Source organism: Mustela nivalis (assembly GCF_964662115.1).
Source record: "Mustela nivalis genome assembly, chromosome: 11".
Lineage (NCBI taxonomy): Eukaryota > Metazoa > Chordata > Mammalia > Carnivora > Mustelidae > Mustela > Mustela nivalis.
The window spans coordinates 64,320,249-64,337,137 of record NC_139030.1 but is presented as its reverse complement, the minus strand read 5'-3'; the positions used below and the strand labels follow the sequence as shown (position 1 = coordinate 64,337,137).

At 45.6% G+C, this 16,889-nt stretch overlaps 1 protein-coding gene across 10 annotated transcripts in view; it reads left to right on the top strand.

Moving 5' to 3' along the window:
- The window catches only part of FMNL2 (formin like 2), a 299,371-nt gene that overhangs the window by 277,957 nt on the left and 4,525 nt on the right, over positions 1-16,889 (top strand). For 9 of the 10 annotated variants that reach the window (XM_082689929.1, XM_082689922.1, XM_082689930.1 and 6 more), the window contains 10 exons: positions 961-1,085; positions 1,713-1,915; positions 3,642-3,876; positions 4,974-5,042; positions 5,159-5,239; positions 6,589-6,718; positions 9,022-9,185; positions 10,130-10,231; positions 12,888-12,986; positions 13,688-13,811. In XM_082689929.1, the coding sequence (XP_082546055.1) occupies positions 961-1,085; positions 1,713-1,915; positions 3,642-3,876; positions 4,974-5,042; positions 5,159-5,239; positions 6,589-6,718; positions 9,022-9,185; positions 10,130-10,231; positions 12,888-12,986; positions 13,688-13,811 (1,332 nt within the window). Of the gene's footprint in view, positions 1-960; positions 1,086-1,712; positions 1,916-3,641; positions 3,877-4,973; positions 5,043-5,158; positions 5,240-6,588; positions 6,719-9,021; positions 9,186-10,129; positions 10,232-12,887; positions 12,987-13,687; positions 13,812-15,729; positions 15,856-16,889 lie in introns of all 10 variants that reach the window. The other variant, XM_082689924.1, reaches the window with a different exon arrangement.

Here is a 16,889-nt window from a genome sequence, read left to right as displayed (position 1 = left end):
GTGTGTGTGTCGATGGTTTGGGGAGACTTCCTTATGATGTGTAATGAATTCATGGAATTTTTAATGAATTTACTTTTTTTTTAAAGCTCATTTCCCTGCAGTAAGAGGAGTTGACAGTTCCTCACCTGACCCCTCAAAGATAGATATCCCTTCTTCTCCATTAAGAGGTTTTCTGCGTTTTTCATGGGTTCGTGGATGCCTTCTAGTCACATGTAGCTGACTCCTGGGAAGAAATTGCTCTTTAAAGAAACAGGGAAGGGACCGTGGCCATCCTCAAAAAGCAATACTAATCCTGATTTCTGAGTACCACTTCTGTCATCTTAAATCTTTTCTATTTTGAGCTGTTTGTGGCCCTTGACCTGGTTGAAATAGCTCAGTGTCAGTATAATCCCCATTGTCAAAATGGTCCATGAGAATGCGTTGCTGCAACAGAAAGCCGGCCTTCTTGATGTTACATTCCTGGTGGTGTAGATAGCCGCTGCCTGCAGTCTCTGATCGTCTTTTAAGATTGGTTTGGAAATATGAGTTCTGGAACCAAGAATATAGGATTTCACAGTCTGACTCACACTCACTAGTGTCCCAGAGCATGTGTTCTCCCTGCTGCCTAATAACATTATTAATCATTTTTGCTCCCCAGTACTTTGTCTTAAGCATTGTCCTAACATTGTCGAGTGTACTGCAGTAATCCATTTGTCTACATTTAAAAGAAAAAAAAAAAAAATCAACCCCTGGCTGTTAGACAACTTTACCATCATGTTGTATCGGTCAACCAAATGATGCCCTCAAATTGCTCTAAGCCAAAGCCAGGCGTGGTGTTTTCTGTGCTTATAAACACTTGGGCACCTCTTGCCTGTGTTCCTCCAGTGTTAAAGTGTCATCTGCAAGGACTGTTCCATGATTGTCCTTGAGGATCGTGGGGCTTTGGTGATGTTTTAATTTCAACCTCTCTGACTTCTGTAGCTGTGAAAATAAAGAAGCCAATCAAGACGAAATTCAGAATGCCAGTTTTTAACTGGGTTGCCCTGAAGCCAAATCAGATCAATGGCACGGTCTTCAACGAGATTGATGACGAGCGGATTCTGGAGGTATCTTTCTTGTGGGTTAGGGACAGGGAGGGCTCTCTGGGCAGCAAAGCTGAAATGGGTACCCTGCTAACCTGGAAGGTTCGGTGATACAATGTTAATGTTTTAAATGCCTTGATGTAAAGAAGACAAGAATTTTTATATCGGAGAATGAAATTGGACACTGTTTCGTAAGGTGGTTTCAAAACTGTGTTTAAGAAGTTATGTTACCATGGAGTGGTTATGATTCTGGAGTGGTTGTGATTGTCTTTAGTGAATGCCACAAAATATCTATCTGACATGAGCTCTGCCCTCCATTTATAAAAGGGCATAAAAAAACCCTTTATTGAACTCTCAGTGAATAAGAACTCCGTAATCACACAGTCTCTGGTTTGATAGATGGTTCTAGTCTGTGGTGGCCAGCCCTGCAGGGTAAGTAGGGAAGAGCCGTTGAGTTGGCCAGATGGCGTCAGTTCTCTAGTTGAGACGCTAGAGATGTATGTGTGGCCTACTTCGTGTCATAGCACAAACAGGAAAATAGAGTACGCCATGAGCAAAGACAATATTGAGTAGAAAAAGTCAGGTCTTTGATGCTTACACTTAATTTTTAAGTGTAATCTGGTTTGCCTATCTCATCTCTCTCTACTCCAGGATTTAAATGTGGATGAATTTGAAGAAATATTTAAGACGAAAGCCCAGGGTCCTGCCATTGATCTGTCTTCAAGCAAGCAGAAGATAACACAGAAGGGGTCCAACAAAGTGACATTACTAGAAGCAAATAGGGCCAAAAATCTTGCCATAACGTTAAGGAAAGCTGGAAAGACCGCCGATGAGATATGTAAAGCTATACATGTGTAAGTTCAGGACATTCTGGAACATTCAATCTAGTGAATTTAGGGTAAAAGTAAAAACAAGGAAGTTATGATTTGTAGATAACAAAAATATCTCAATAGTAGGACAAGATGGAAAACAATTCTTGATGTCCACATACCAAAGTTTCCCTTTGTTACATTATGTGTGATTTCAGAGTTGAATGGAATGCTAGCACTAAGGAGGCAGGCCAGCAATTACCCTTGGGAGTGTCGTACTTGAGTGAAAACTATTTTAGAAGAGTAACAACTGGATTGTGACATCATTTGTTAACTTTGTTAACATTGTTAACTGGGTTTGCTTTCCAGCAACTCATACCTATGAGGAGTGGAGAATTACAGATGCTAAGAAAAAGGAGAGACTGTCTGTTTGCTCTGGAGTATCTGAATTTTCTCTTGATGTGTTGAATGCAGATTTGATGGCATTTGTGGAATGATACAAGTCAATGCCAGATTCAAATGTGATACAGATGCATATTTTAATTCATTACAATAGAAATGTGATTCCTGTTTCTCTTAGTAGCTTTCGGGAAATTTTGAAGTTCAGTTCTTTTCTTATCCCTGAACTGCAGAGAAGCATTTGTTTTATTTACTTTTCTATGAGAGGAATCTTTCTGCCCTTCTTGTGGCCATGATGACTTTCAAATATGCCAAGGAACAAATATTTTAGGTGTGTTTGGAATGAATCCGTTTTAAACTGGTAAATTTAAATTTTGTAAATTTTGGTAAAAGATTCTTAGGGGACTGAATGACCCTCAGAAATCATTTGTTCCAATTTTGTGTCCTCAGGATCAAAATCGAATAGTCCAGTCTATCCTATATTCTGTTCTGATGTCTGATGTTGAAACATAATAGGCATTCTGGATTTTAATCTATATATGCTATATTCATCATGATGATTAGATGTAATTATGTTATTTTTGCTGGACAAAGATTGTCCAGGGAGGATAACAGAGATTGTGGCAAATATTCTGTTTGTTCAAACTGAGCATATAGCTAAAAAAAGACCTGATACTCCTTTAAGGGATGTATTCAATTAAGCCAAAACATCCATTTAGTATAGGCATTTGGATACATTTATTTTCTAATGTAGAGAAAATAGCCCAGGCTGTTGGTTTAATTGAAAAATATTGGGGTTTAGCAGATAGTCTGTAATTGTGTGTGTAATATCAGTGTCGCTAATTAGCAGTACTTCATATGCCTTAAGAATCATGTCCTTCGCCTGGGTGGCTCAGTTGGTTGGACGACTGCCTTCTGCTCAGGTCATGATCCCGGAGTCCCGGGATCGAGTCCCGCATAGGGCTCCCAGCTTCCCGGGGAGTCTGCTTCTCTCTCTGACCTTCTCCTCGCTCATGTTCTCTCTCACTGTCTAAAAAAAAAAAAAGAATCAAGTCCTTGAACCCCTTAACCATCAGTTGCTTCAGCCTTTCTTCTCGTTCTTCCTGTCATTTACTGTTGATTTCTGGAGACTTAGAACTGTAGTACTAGGTTAAAAACCAAGTATGACTGTTGTGATAAGGTCTGGGTTCTCAGAAAGGACCGTTGAGGCTGCTCGTTGGGCGGTCAGGAGCCAGTACAAGTGGTATCTTCACCATTCATCTGTAGACACCATTAGTTCATTGTGTTGGTGGTTGACGAGCAGACCAAATGGTGTGGTTGAACGGGTAGGAGGTTTTCTTTCTAACACTGACATGTCCACATCTGTCTTCAGATTTGACTTGAAGACATTGCCTGTAGACTTCGTAGAATGTTTGATGAGGTTCTTGCCAACTGAGAACGAGGTGAAAGTGTTTCGGCTCTATGAGCGGGAAAGGAAGCCCCTGGAGAACTTGTCAGATGAAGACCGGTTCATGATGCAGTTCAGTAAAATTGAGAGACTCATGCAGAAGATGACCATCATGGCCTTCATTGGGAACTTTGCAGAAAGCATTCAGATGCTGACTCCTGTGAGTGGACCAGCTCTGGCAGGGGAGAGGGTCCAAAGAGATATAGAATCATTTCTTTCTTTTTTAGTCTCTTCGAGAATTGTACTTCACACCATGGGCTGTAAAGACTCCTTCCCAGAACTTTCTAGATTGCATTTTTATTTTGGCCATTTTTTTTTTCACATTGTATATGCCAACTGAATGTGAAAATGGTGAATTTCCATTTTCCATATTGCTATTCTCCTCCACAGAATGCCATTTACTGTGTCTAGGCATGTCCTCTAGGTTTCCACTTCAATACATGGGATTAGGAAAATAATTTTCTCAAACTTGTTCCCCTCCCGAAGATACCAGTCCTCTGACTGACTGGGTTGGCAAGACTGAAAATGTTACTTTCATTTTTAAAAACGATCCTTTATCTTTAATGAACAGACTTATTGACTTAAATTGGGAGCATTATAAACTTACCATAGGAGTCTTTTTCCTTGGCAGTGTGTTATAGTACACCATGGTGATGGAAAAATAGTAGCCAACCATCTCTTGTTTCTTTGTGTTAATCTGATACAGACTTATGAATGTTGTAAACATAAATATCAGAAATAGTTCTTTCCCAGTTCTGTTTCTAAATACGCTTTTGTTAATTACTGATTATAGTAGCATGTCTGTTCACAACATGTTCTCAGGACTTCTGGAGAGTGATCATATTCCTTTGCTCTTTTGTTTTCATTCCTGGACAGCTCCGTTGATTTAAAAATGCATTGTCTTACATGGTTCGAGGTAGTGGGCGGGGGATTGAGTTCTGCTAGAAAATGCTGTTGACTCCAAGCTCTGAGTCCCATCAGTCACAGATTTTGTGATGAGCAAGATCTGACATTTCTTCTCATTTCAAATACTTTGAGAGAAGAGCTTGCATGTGAAGATAATGGTCACCTAAGACCCTAGCAGGATAACATAAATTTTTTACATTGAGGAAAAATAGAATCTCAACATTAAAGCTTTAATCTAAATGCAGGTGTGTTTCTTCTGTGTTAAATTTTAGTTTCTAATTAGAGTTTCTTATTTTTAACATGTCTCTTTTTTTCTCTCCCCTCCCTGTCCTTCCTTTGAATGGAATCTAGCAACTGCACTCAATTATAGCAGCATCTGTTTCTATAAAGTCGTCCCAAAAACTCAAGAAAATTCTGGAGGCAAGTGAAGTTTTCCTCATATATGTGTAGGGAAGAGCTGACTTGTCAGCCGAATTCCTTGGCCTGGGATGCTCTACTGATGGGCTTCTCTCTCTCTCTGTCTCTTTTTTTTGCAGATCATCTTGGCCCTTGGAAACTATATGAATAGCAGTAAACGAGGAGCAGTTTATGGATTTAAACTTCAGAGTTTAGATCTGGTGAGTGAACTAAAAGAAATACAAGAGCTATATAAAGGACAAAACAGTTGGCAGAGACCAAGTCCCAGAGTTCCCTTTTGGAAATGGGGGTAGGATGTTGTAATGAACATTGCTAGTTGGAGAATCAATTGGTATAAATTTTCTGGAACATCATTTGGCAGCGAGCACATAGAACCTTAAAAATCCTCATGCCCTTTGACCTAGTGTTTCCATGTCTGGGACTCTTTCCTCAGGAATCTGAATTATGAATGCTTTATTTATTTTTAAATTGCAGATAATAAGCAACAATATGAAGATCCAATATTTGGGGAAATTATTAACTATAATAATAGTTAATATGGTAAACTATTCTTTAACTCTTAGAATGTTTGTGAAGAATTTTCAAAGGGATGGATAATTTTGTGTCTGAAAAAGGGTGTAAATTGCATGGACTGATTGAGTTTACCCAAGTAAAATATGTAGGAAAAACCTGAATGGAATTAGGTTAAGATATTAACAGAGAGGTTGAACAGAATTAGGGTTTTTTTTTTTTCAAAGTGGTTCTTTTTACTTTTCTGTATTTTCTTTATATATATATATATATATTTTTCTAAACATGTATATATTCTAAGTACATATATGTTATTCATACATATATATATATATATATATATAAAATATTATATTTCTGGATGGAAAAGAGTGTGCAGCTTTTCAGTCATCTGATTTAGATGGGCAGGCCTAGAGAAAATCCTCTGTGGATTCCTCTCCCCCCAAGGCTGTGCGGGGCTAACGTGGCTTCCACATGAGGAGGTTGGGCAGTGGGCTGAGTCCCGAGCCCTGGGGAGACATGGCTGTTTGGTAGGGAGTGTCCAGTTGAGTCCCAGTTCTGCCCGAGAGGGGCATGTGTGGCAAGCCCCGCTGCCGTGTGTCATGGAGGCTGGGGAAGAAGAACGAGCTGAGCTAGAATCGTGCCGACCGCGCTACGAGAGTCCTGCCTTGTGGGCAGTACCTGCACGCCCGCTGATTCTATGCTCACTCCTCTGCTCCTTCACCCTCAAATTGGTGACTTCCTACCTTTTAGCCAGGGGAGGTGGTGTGACAGATGTGCAGTGGGGTGGTTTCAGGTGAGTGGAGATGCGTGTGGGAGTCGTCCCCGACACCGAGCATACCCCGGGAGAGAAGTCCTGTGGTCTCCTTTACAAGTCAGTGGGCTGGTTTAGTGAAGAACATGTCCAGGCTTGACCCTCCCACGGGAGGATTTTTCGGTCCACTTTGGGGTTCTGTACTCTGAGTGGAAGGACGCCATGGTAGGGGCAAGCTCCCTATCCTCCTTCGCTCTAACCAACCTGTATTCCTTTTGTTTTCAGCTCTTAGATACAAAGTCGACAGACCGAAAGCAAACACTGTTGCACTACATTTCAAATGTGGTAAAAGAGAAATATCACCAAGTGTCCCTGTTTTATAATGAGCTTCACTATGTGGAGAAAGCTGCCGCAGGTACTTGGCTTTGGCTCTTCCTGCTACCCCTGGGGATCAAGTGCCTTTAATCATGGGTCCCAGGGGAGCCATCCCCTGCTTGACCGGTCTTCGGAACCCCTTTGAAAGGCAAGGTGAAAGTCCGAAGCTCTTGGCCGAGGTCCGTAGGCCATGGTGTTGCCCATGCCTGGGAGCCATAACGACTAGGGACACAAGAGAGACCTCTCTGTGTCCTCTGTACAGAGTCGGGGCTCTGGACCTTGGGCCACTTACCTTTTCCTTTCAGTGTCCTTCTCAGTCTGTTGCTGTTGTTGAAACAGGAGAGTGAAGATCTGAAAGTCACCCCCCAAGAAACACTTGAGTTTGATTTTGGGCTGTCCCACTTGCTCAGGTGTGGTAGTTCCCAACACTGTGCCTTTAGCATGAGCACAAGCTAAATTATCAGTACTTTGGGCTGTTATTTTGCCATAGCAGTTATGCATTTTCTCATTTAAATCATCAATTTGATTCTGGGGTAGCTGGCCTATAATGGATACGTAATGGTATCCCCGAGTTACAGGTGAGAAAACTGACATTTTCAGAGGTTCCATAGCTTGTCCGACGTCACAGGGGTAGAATGTGATAGAAACAGGACTAGAGCCCACATCTTCTCACTTGGTATGGTGTCTAATGAAGCGTGTCCTCTCTAGAGACCATTCGGCTAGAAAAAGGAACAAGATGCACGTTGACCCCAGAGTTGGTTACATACTGGAATTCTCACATTAGGTTCTTGAACCCCAAGCAGCCAAGGTGTTTAGTATAAATTCACATTCCTGGGGCCTACTTCAGGCTTAGCGAATCGAATCTTTGTGGGCAAGGCTTTCTCTGACTTCCTCAAAGTAAACGGCTGCTCCGTTTGTTTTGTTACCACAGAGCACGCCGCCACACCACTCTTGCACACAAGATTTCTCCAATTTTATCCTAACAGTTTGCATGTCCATTCCAACCTGTGCGTTTATGAATATAATCAAGTTTTCATTATAATTCCCCTAGGCCCTAGCAAATTGCTGGGGGGCAGAGGTAAATGAGTGAGGGAATGAAAGAGATGCTGTGGTGCTAACTGGGGACAGATGCCCAGGGAGCCCTAGTGGAGGCGCCCAGGCAGGCGGGACAGAGGCAAGCCGGACTGATGTTTTGACTGTGAAGGGCTGTGATGAGGTGCAGGCTGACCCGCTGAGGTCAAGGCTCAGGAGGCAGTGATTTTCCTCCTTCCAGGTTTCTCTTTGCCTGAATTAGGGATTCTTTAGCATCACAATGAACAAAATTGTGTCAGCAAAAATTTTTGTTTTGGCCGTTTTGTTTGGCCCAACTGCGATTCCCCAGAGGTGCTGGAAAAAATCAGTCTGGGAAGGCGGAGTTCCAGACGGAGGTTCTCTGGCTGAGCTGTTCTCTAGCTGCCAGGTAAACTGACATGGGATCTTTATACCCTCACTCCTCTGTCCAGTCACTCCTTTGCCAATCCAGTGAGCCTTTCGGAGTCCCTGCGGTGGACTGGGCACTGTGCTAAGCACTGAGGAGTCGAAGTTGAGTAAGACTGTGAGTCTAGCAAGGGAAAAAGCTGACTGCCTCATGGAATTCATCCACTTGCAGAGCTGAGATGGGCTGCAGGGGGCCAGAGGGAGGGCCCAGAAGGTATGAGGAAGGCACCTGCTCCGGGAGGGTGGCCACACAGGAGATGGAAAGGCTGGTGCTGAAAAACCCTTCTGAAACAGGGAGGGCTTCTTTGAGAAAAAGCCTGTCCAGGGTTGCTTGGTTTCTGGCGGGCGATGGTACTCAACTTGGACATTTCAATGCTGCCCCCTGCTGGAGAGCCATGGGAATGTAAATGAGGTCGGAGTGCAGGAGGATCAGATCTTGGACTGCCACACAGCTAAGGAGTCTCTGAGCCTACAGACCAATAGGTTTTCCTCTCCCGTAAGAGAAATGGGATAGCTGAGTATAGTCCCAGGGTGTGGAGTCCATGGTTGTTCACTGAACTCCATTTTGGCCACCTTCTAGCTGTACGATATAGGGCAGGCCACATAACCTGTTGATGCTGTTTGTTGTTGTTGTTGTTGGCAAATCGAGCTAATAGTGCAAATGAATTAGTGCATATATGGAAGCTAATGCAGTGCAGGGTAGCGAGGACTAGTAACTTATTCATATGATAAGGTCTCTGCTCCGAAAGATCGAAGGCCCGAAGCCCCTAGGGTCTAGTGACCCTAGGAATCCACTGAGAACTGGGCATACCAGCCAGACTCGCTGTGGTTTTGACATTCACGCGGACATTGCTGTCTCTGCTTCAGTCTCCCTCGAGAATGTTTTACTGGACGTCAAGGAGCTCCAGAGGGGCATGGACTTAACCAAGAGGGAGTACACCATGCACGACCACAACACGCTGCTGAAGGAGTTCATCCTCAACAACGAGGGGAAGCTGAAGAAGCTGCAGGATGACGCCAAGATAGCACAGGTAAGGAGCTGTACCCTGGCCACGCACAGGGACATGTTTGGATCCCTTAAACCCACTTGGGTGCTGGCCTGGCTCTGGGGGAACATGGCCCTCCGTCTGCTGAGGGTGGATTTCTTCTTTAGCTAATGACTCCCTTGGGTGAGCTCTTTCTGAATATTGTCCGTGTTCTGTTCACTGTCCTCTTCTGATCTGGAGTCTTCACCCTGTTCTGTAGAGGTCCTCCCTCTCTCTTGCCCCTCCCCTCTCACTCCTAGGCTCCCTCTGCGTGAGGCCGGGATTCATTTCGGCCAGCGTGTGTCGTTCCTGTGCTTTGCAAAGCACTTTTCCTTCCCAGCGTGTTGGGTTTCTGTGGGCCTTGACCTCGAAATCTCATGCTACCCTGGGGGTTAAGTTTACAGCCTTGAAAAATAGCCCAAGTGGACTGCGTACCATCACAGAAGGGAAAGCAGAGTGTGGTGGGGACTCAACGCAGATGGGGTGGGATGGCTCCCTAACGAGGCTGTCCCGTGCCAGGAAAGCGTTTAAGCAGAGACCTGAGTGTCCCTGAGGTGGGGACACTGTAAGGTGCATTGAATTAGCCAGTGGGGATCAGAGTCAGAGCGACTTTTGAGATCCCTTCTAACCCTGTGTCCTGTGGCCTTCGGAAGCTCTTGAAAGGGGTAGTTCCTCTTGTGTGTGTGTGTGTGTGTGTGTGTGAAAGAAAGAGAGAGAGACCTTATGTAGAAACACAGTTGGTCCCAGAGATGAATCCTGTGTGGCATCTTTGCCTTCTGCTCACCTTTGCCTCGGAGTTCAGAGGACCAGGAGACCCCAGAGGATCATGGGGGTGGGAGGGGGCCGCAGGAATGCTGTGGCAGTGGCTGGATCCCCCCTGCTGCTCTTCCCCCGGGGGTCAGGTTCACATGCTGGACTTTATGAAACTTGAGGAGTTTGCTTCTTTACAGGATGCTTTTGATGATGTGGTGAAGTATTTTGGAGAAAACCCCAAGACGACTCCACCCTCTGTCTTCTTTCCCGTCTTTGTCCGGTTTGTGAAAGCCTATAAGGTAAATAGCCTTCCTTGGTGCTGGTCGTCAAGGGGGTGTCCTCCAGACCTGCGTCTGGTCTCTGGTCTCCGCTGCTGTGTGGTGGCCTCCCCTGTTCCTTCAGGCAGCAGATCTGGGAGGTCAGCGTGAGTCCAAACAGTCTCTACTCCTGTGGGGGCTGCGTGTTCCTGGGGCCCTCAGCCCACCATGCTCCCTGTCTCCAGCCAGCCAGGCCTGTGGTTCAGCCTAAAGACAAAAACTCTTGACTGCCCTTTGGGGCAAGTGGAGTGTCTTACTCCAGAACCATCCCTTCCTCACTGACTGTTCACTCTTGTGGGGGCAGGTGAAGGACTTAGAGACTCCAGGCTTCCCATGCGGTTGTTGGACAGGTGAAAGGAGTGGCCTCTGGCCTGTGGCAAGGGTACTGTAGCTGAGGTCAGGGACATCCTGCTCGTGCGTGTCCTGCCCAAGCCGTTAGGTCATCTAGACCAGTATTTCTCTGGCGTGGACTGAAGGATGGTGCTAGGTAGAATGCTTGCTGTCTGTTTCCTCATCTGGACCAACAGTGGCCCTTCCTTTAAATAGCCTGTTTGACACAATCCAGGTCTTGAAAAAGCATGGGACCCAAAGAGGCATGTGTTGGAAGAATTTGTTCCTTGAGAAAGAATAAGTGGGGGGCGTGGGGGGAGGTGGTTGTTAGCGGCTGTTAGTGGCTGTTAGTGCCCTTAGGAGACATTGCAGGCTGTACTCGCCAAGGTTGTCTAAGTATAACCTCAGGAACGTTGGTGGAGGAAGGAGTGTGATTATAGGGGAGGAGGGATGAGGCTTTTTTTTTTTTTTTTTTTTTTTTAATTCTATTTACTTTGAGGGAGAGAACATGAGCGGGTTTGGGGGGAAAAGGGAGAGGGAGAAGCAGACTCCCACTGTGCAGGGAGCCTGATGTGGGCCTCAATCCCAGGACCCTGGGATCATAACCCGAGCCGAAGGTAGATGCTGGGGAGCCACCCAGGTGCCCCAGGTCATCTACCTTTTTGAGAAACAATCTCTTGGAGATAGTGGGTCACTTCTCTAGCTCCAGAATCGTCCTTTGGCCTTTTCCTGAAATTCAGAAGGTTACATTATCTATCTATCAGCATGGCTTCGTGTGGCAGTGATGTCACAAGCTGTTTGCAGAAGGGAAGGGGAGGCTGAACCCGAACACAGGACAGAGACCTGGACGCTGGAGGTGGCCTCTGGTCCCCAGCCACTGCTAACCATGTGCTCGGGGTTCACTGGCTGGAAATGCCTGTGCCCTGCAGACGTGACTCACAGTGATTCTTGTTATGTGCTAGGACCACATTTCCTCAGAGCCTGAGGTCTGTACAGAAAAATATGGGCTATTTTTAAATTGTAGAATATAAATTGGGAAGTGGGTCTGGTTGGTCCCAAAGCCCGATACTGCAGCCGGGGTATAGCAAAGGACAAAGCGAAGTTCCTTGGTGACCTGTGTGGGGTGGCGCAGGTCAGAGCCTGTCAGTGAGCCGCTTCCACATTGTCGTTTCACCCCGCGTCCTGTTAGGGGGCTCCGAGGGGTCTCTGTCAGGCAGTGGCGGTGTGGGGTGTTTTACTGGCCATTGATACTGCACGATGAATGACTCCCAGGCTAACAGTGACCTGGGGACCTTTTGGGCAGACACTGGGGCTCTGGGATGTCATCCCTCCTTTCGTTCCCCAAGTCTGAACCAGAATGTAACTTAAGGGAGAAGTAAAGGGGTCCAAAATGTAAACTTTATTCTTTTTTTTTTTTTTTTTTTTATTTATTTGACATAGAGAGATCACAAGTAGGCAGAGAGGCAGGCAGAGAGAGGAGAGGAGGAAGCAGGCTCCCTGCTGAGCAGAGAGCCCGATGCGGGACTCGATCCCAGGACCCTGAGATCATGACCCGAGCCAAAGTCAGCGGCTTAACCCACTGAGCCACCCAGGCGCCCCTGTAAACTTTATTCTTGATAAGAGCTGGACTGGAGGGTGTGGTGAGTGTCTGTGAGCTTCTACCTCGGCCCTAAACTAGATAACTGACTCTAGCGCTTCACAGCGAGACTGTTAGAAGTCTCTTTAGGGAGCCTGGCTTCAAAGCAGAGAATGTGCAGGAGAGCTGAGCAGAGGTGAGCCTGTCTTGATTTCCTGTCCCAAACTCATCAGACAAGTCACTCTGTGGCCCTTGGGAAGGAGTGAGCTATGGGGTGAGACCCCCTGGAGGCAAGGGAATGGAGGTTTCCCCCTAACAGTGGGCAGAAGGAGAGGAATCTGAACTCTTGCTTTTGGAAAAAACTTTAGGTAGGTGGACAGGTTCTAGAAGCAAAACAAGCTCACATGGAAATCCCAGAGCAGAGCTGCCTGGATAGTTTCCATCCACATCTCTGGGACGGGCTGAGAAGCAGTGTGTGTGTGTGGGGCGGGGGGTCCTCAGGAAAGACGTTCTGGACAAGGTACATCATGATTGCTGGATGTTGAGGAGATGTGATAGAGACCAACAGGGAAAGCCCGGATCAGTGTCCCTGATAAGCCTAAATGTAGATCATGTCCCTTCCCCTCCACTCTGATACCTGGCTCGCCAACATTCTCTTAGGAGGAACTTTAAAATACCTTGATGGCTGTCACTTCCATGGACTAATCTTTGGGTTCCTTTGACTTTGCCCAGCAAGCAGAAGAGGAAAATGAGCTGAGGAAAAAGCAGGAACAAGCCCTCATGGAAAAACTCCTAGAGCAGGAAGCTCTGATGGAGCAGCAGGATCCAAAGGTGAGACGTGGCCAGGGCCTGAGATGGCCTCGTCTGAGCCAGCAGGGAAGGGGGGCGAATGCTAGACCTGCACGCATGCCTGACGGCTTTCCGCCAGGGCTTGGAAGCCGGGCTCGTGGATTTGTTGTTCATCCTTTGTTCTGCACACAGTAGAAAGAAGTGAAGAACAGGTGTGTGCAGCTTTTCCGGGCGTACAGAGATCAGGAACTTAAGTCTTGTGGCTGTATAGCGAGATCATGCCAGGTAGCCCGATGAGGACCTGTGAGGGGTGGCTTCACAGGGTCGCCCTTGGTGCAGCCTCCATGGCTGGCCGCTTCACTCTGAGGAACGGGATGGAGGATTCCTGGGAGGGAAGCAGCTCGGGTGCTGCAGGCCACAGGGCTGGAGGTCAGGGTGTTCTTCATCCCCATCCTCTGCACCAAAGCTCGAGAAATGGATGGTTGTCCCCAGCTGCCTCTTGTAGCCGGACTATCCAGCCTTCCCGCTGCCGCCGGCTGGAGTTCTGCGTGGTTTTCCCAGAAAGTTTTTTTTTCCCCCAGAAGCTTTCTGAGTGTTTCTCTGAGCAGGATTTGGGATGGGGCTGCTTGTGTTTTTGGCTGAGGCTGCTTGTTGGTAACAGAATGCTCAGACACAGTTTGGATCTTCTCAAGCCCCCATGGGTGCTGGTCCCTCTCATCTCTGCCATCCTTCTTTCTCCTCAGTCTCCTTCCCACAAATCAAAGAGGCAGCAGCAGGAATTAATTGCAGAATTAAGAAGGCGACAAGTGAAAGATAACAGACATGTATATGAAGGAAAAGACGGTGCCATTGAAGACATTATCACAGGTAAAAGATATTTTCTCCTAGTAGCCCGTAGAGACCCCACTGATCCTGCCCACCGTGGACCCCTTCCACAGCTTGCTACTTTTGGTCAGAATTTATGAGGTCTTCAAGTGACTTGGTGCAGACCCAGAATTATGGGGAAGGACTCCTTGCTAGTGTTGGAAGTAGATTCCTAGTAGCCTGTATACTGCCTGTCAGAAAACCCCAGCACTCTCTGAGAACTCTTTCGTCATTATCATTGGAACCCCACAGATTTCACCAGGCTCCTCCTCCTGATGGTTTTCCACTGTCTTGGGTTTAGTTCCCTGCTCTATTTTCTACCTTGTGGCCCCTCCCACCCACCTGCCTGACTAATAAGTACCACGGACAAGGCCCACGCAGGGTTGTGTACTAACCACGGTCAGTACAGATTTTTCCAGCATGCTCTTTAAAAGCGTTTTTAAGTCATTCAAAGTAACTGAAGACAAGAGGAAATCGGGAGCTAGAGCTTTTGTTCTGATAGGCCAACAGGCTTCTCAGGCTGCTCAGCTAGAAATGAGTGGTATCTAACCCAGCTTGGTCCTTGTCTGATTAAGTTGTAGCTTAATGCTTGCTGCTTGAATCCATTCTCCAGAGATTCTGCATTCTCTTATAGTTGAGACAATAATTGGAGCCACTGTCTGTGGCATTGGCTGCAAGTGACTTTCATGTCTGTTGCATATGAATACTGTTTTGTTTTGTTTTTTTTTTTTAGCTTCCAAGATACTTACCACTTTTTTATTGTAGAGAATTTTAAAAATACACAATGCAGAAGTACAGAGAACAGCCCGAGTTCTGTATACCCATCATCTTTGAACAATTCTCAACTACTGGCCAGTCTTGTTATGTGTCTGCTTCTACCTGCTCCCCATTCCCTAATCTCTGGGATTCTGAAGCAAATCTAAGACGTACAATTTCATCTGTATTTCAGTGTATGTGTCTTCAAAAGATAAGGATTCTACAATAAAGCAAATAATCATAGCCAGAGTATCTTTGTCACACACCTCCAAAACTAACAACTTTTTAACATCAAGTACACATTAGTCACATGTCCCCAGCTGTCCTAATTCTTTAAGAATGTAACTGTCAGAATTTTGATTTCTCATTTTTTGTGAATAGCTTACCATCATAATTAAGGATCCCCAAAGCCAAAACTATCATTTTTTTTCACCAGTTCAGACCCAAGGAAATAAAATAGGTACATAGATCACTAACAGGAAGTCAGTAAGAGTTTCTGGCCTAGCGTAAAGCGGTCTCAGTCGTCAGTGGCTAGGTAAGTGGCTGGTAACATGCCTGTGTCTGTGTATGGCGCGCACACAGTCTGTACGTGCGTTCCTGCCCGTGTCTCCTTGTTCATTCTGCATTGGTTTGCACATGGCCCCTCAGGTAAAGTCCCTCATTGTTGGGCACCTCTCTTTGTTTCCCTGGCACTGAGGGAGCTGTTCTGCTCTCAACAAGACTAAGAGCAGGTCTTTTGGGGCTGAGCACCTATTTGACTCAATGCCGCAATAGGATTAACTTGTTGGGAGAGAAGCATCTAGCCTCGAACAGCAAGAGCTCCTTTTCCAGTAGGCTGTTCTCCATCTCGGTGACCCCTGGGTTGTCAAATGAGCAAAATGTACATTTTCTATTTGCCTGATCTCATCGTTAAGCTGCTGTTGGAGTTGAATGAGTATCTGCTTACAGATCCTACCGTTTTTATTCTCTTTAAAATATTTTTCGTTTCCCATCTGCCAAGCCCCAGACTGAGAACTGTTTTAGACTTAATGAACTGACTTGGGTGTACATTGCCTTTCCCCATCTCCAGGTATGATTAACAAAGCACTAACCGTGTACTAATGTGATAGATCCTGGCTTTTTACTCTCTTCTGTTTGTCTTATTTGGCTGTCATTTTCAACGCAGTGCTGAAGACTGTGCCCTTTACTGCTCGCACCGCCAAGCGTGGCTCTCGATTTTTCTGCGAACCTGTTCTTACTGAGGAATACCATTACTAAACTATTACTCTTTCTCACCCGATGCTCTTAAAAGGTTGCTACAGATTTTTTGACCTCTTATGTCCCTCTGTATGTCTACTAGGACCCCCGAAGATGCTAGCATGGCATCTCTGTCTCCACCATGTTGTAGTTTATGTTGCCTTCACACTGCATGGTTTTGCACGCCTGTCGTTACTGTTCACTCACTGCCACTTTCCTATGTCTGTGAATCCACGTGCCTGCGGTGGTCTGAGTGTGTGTGAGTTGAAATAATAGAATTGCTTGTAGAAATTTTTAGAACAATATTGTAAATAGAGCATGACTTTTGAGAATTAGCACTAGGATCAGCAGCTGAGTGGTTATAAGGCTTTTGGGCTAGTGCCTTTGAGTACAAAATGATAGTCATTAATAACAATAACTAACTATACCGAACATTTATTGAGCACTTGCTGTGTTTTAATAGGTTTACAGATATTAAACCGGCCTCCTTTCTGTATTCAGTTAGCATGCCTTGATAACAAAATGAGCTGTGTGCAAGTGCTCAGGAATGCAAAGTGCCCAGAAGTTGAAAAATGATATGCAGAAAGAACTGTGAACCACACAGTTGTAAATTGGGACTTTCTTAACTGTCTTACGTCACCTCTAGACGTCACCCACAGTGTGGAGCTCACAGTACAAGTGAGGAACCCTGGGCACATGGAAGTCTGTATAAGTTGATATAGGCAAGCCATAACATTATACCCGGCCTCTTTTCCTTCTGGGCGTCATGCCCAAGTTCAGTTACCAGCAGTTCGACATTGGAGCAGGGCTGTGAGGCAGAAAGTGAAAACAAAGGCTTTAGGAACTCCCCATAGTCTCTCATTCACGCTTCTTCACTGCGACTCTGTTCCATGTCAAATCCAGGGTATTTCTCTTGTGATGAGATGATATCTGGACCTGCTTTTTTGGTTAGGAGGGTGGCATCCAGAAATACTAATAGCAAATACCTATTATTGGAAAATGCCACTATTCCTAGAAAAAAAAAATCCCAATATTTTCAAGAAGTAAACTGCTTGCCCTTGGTTCCTGATGGCTAGATAAGAAACTTCT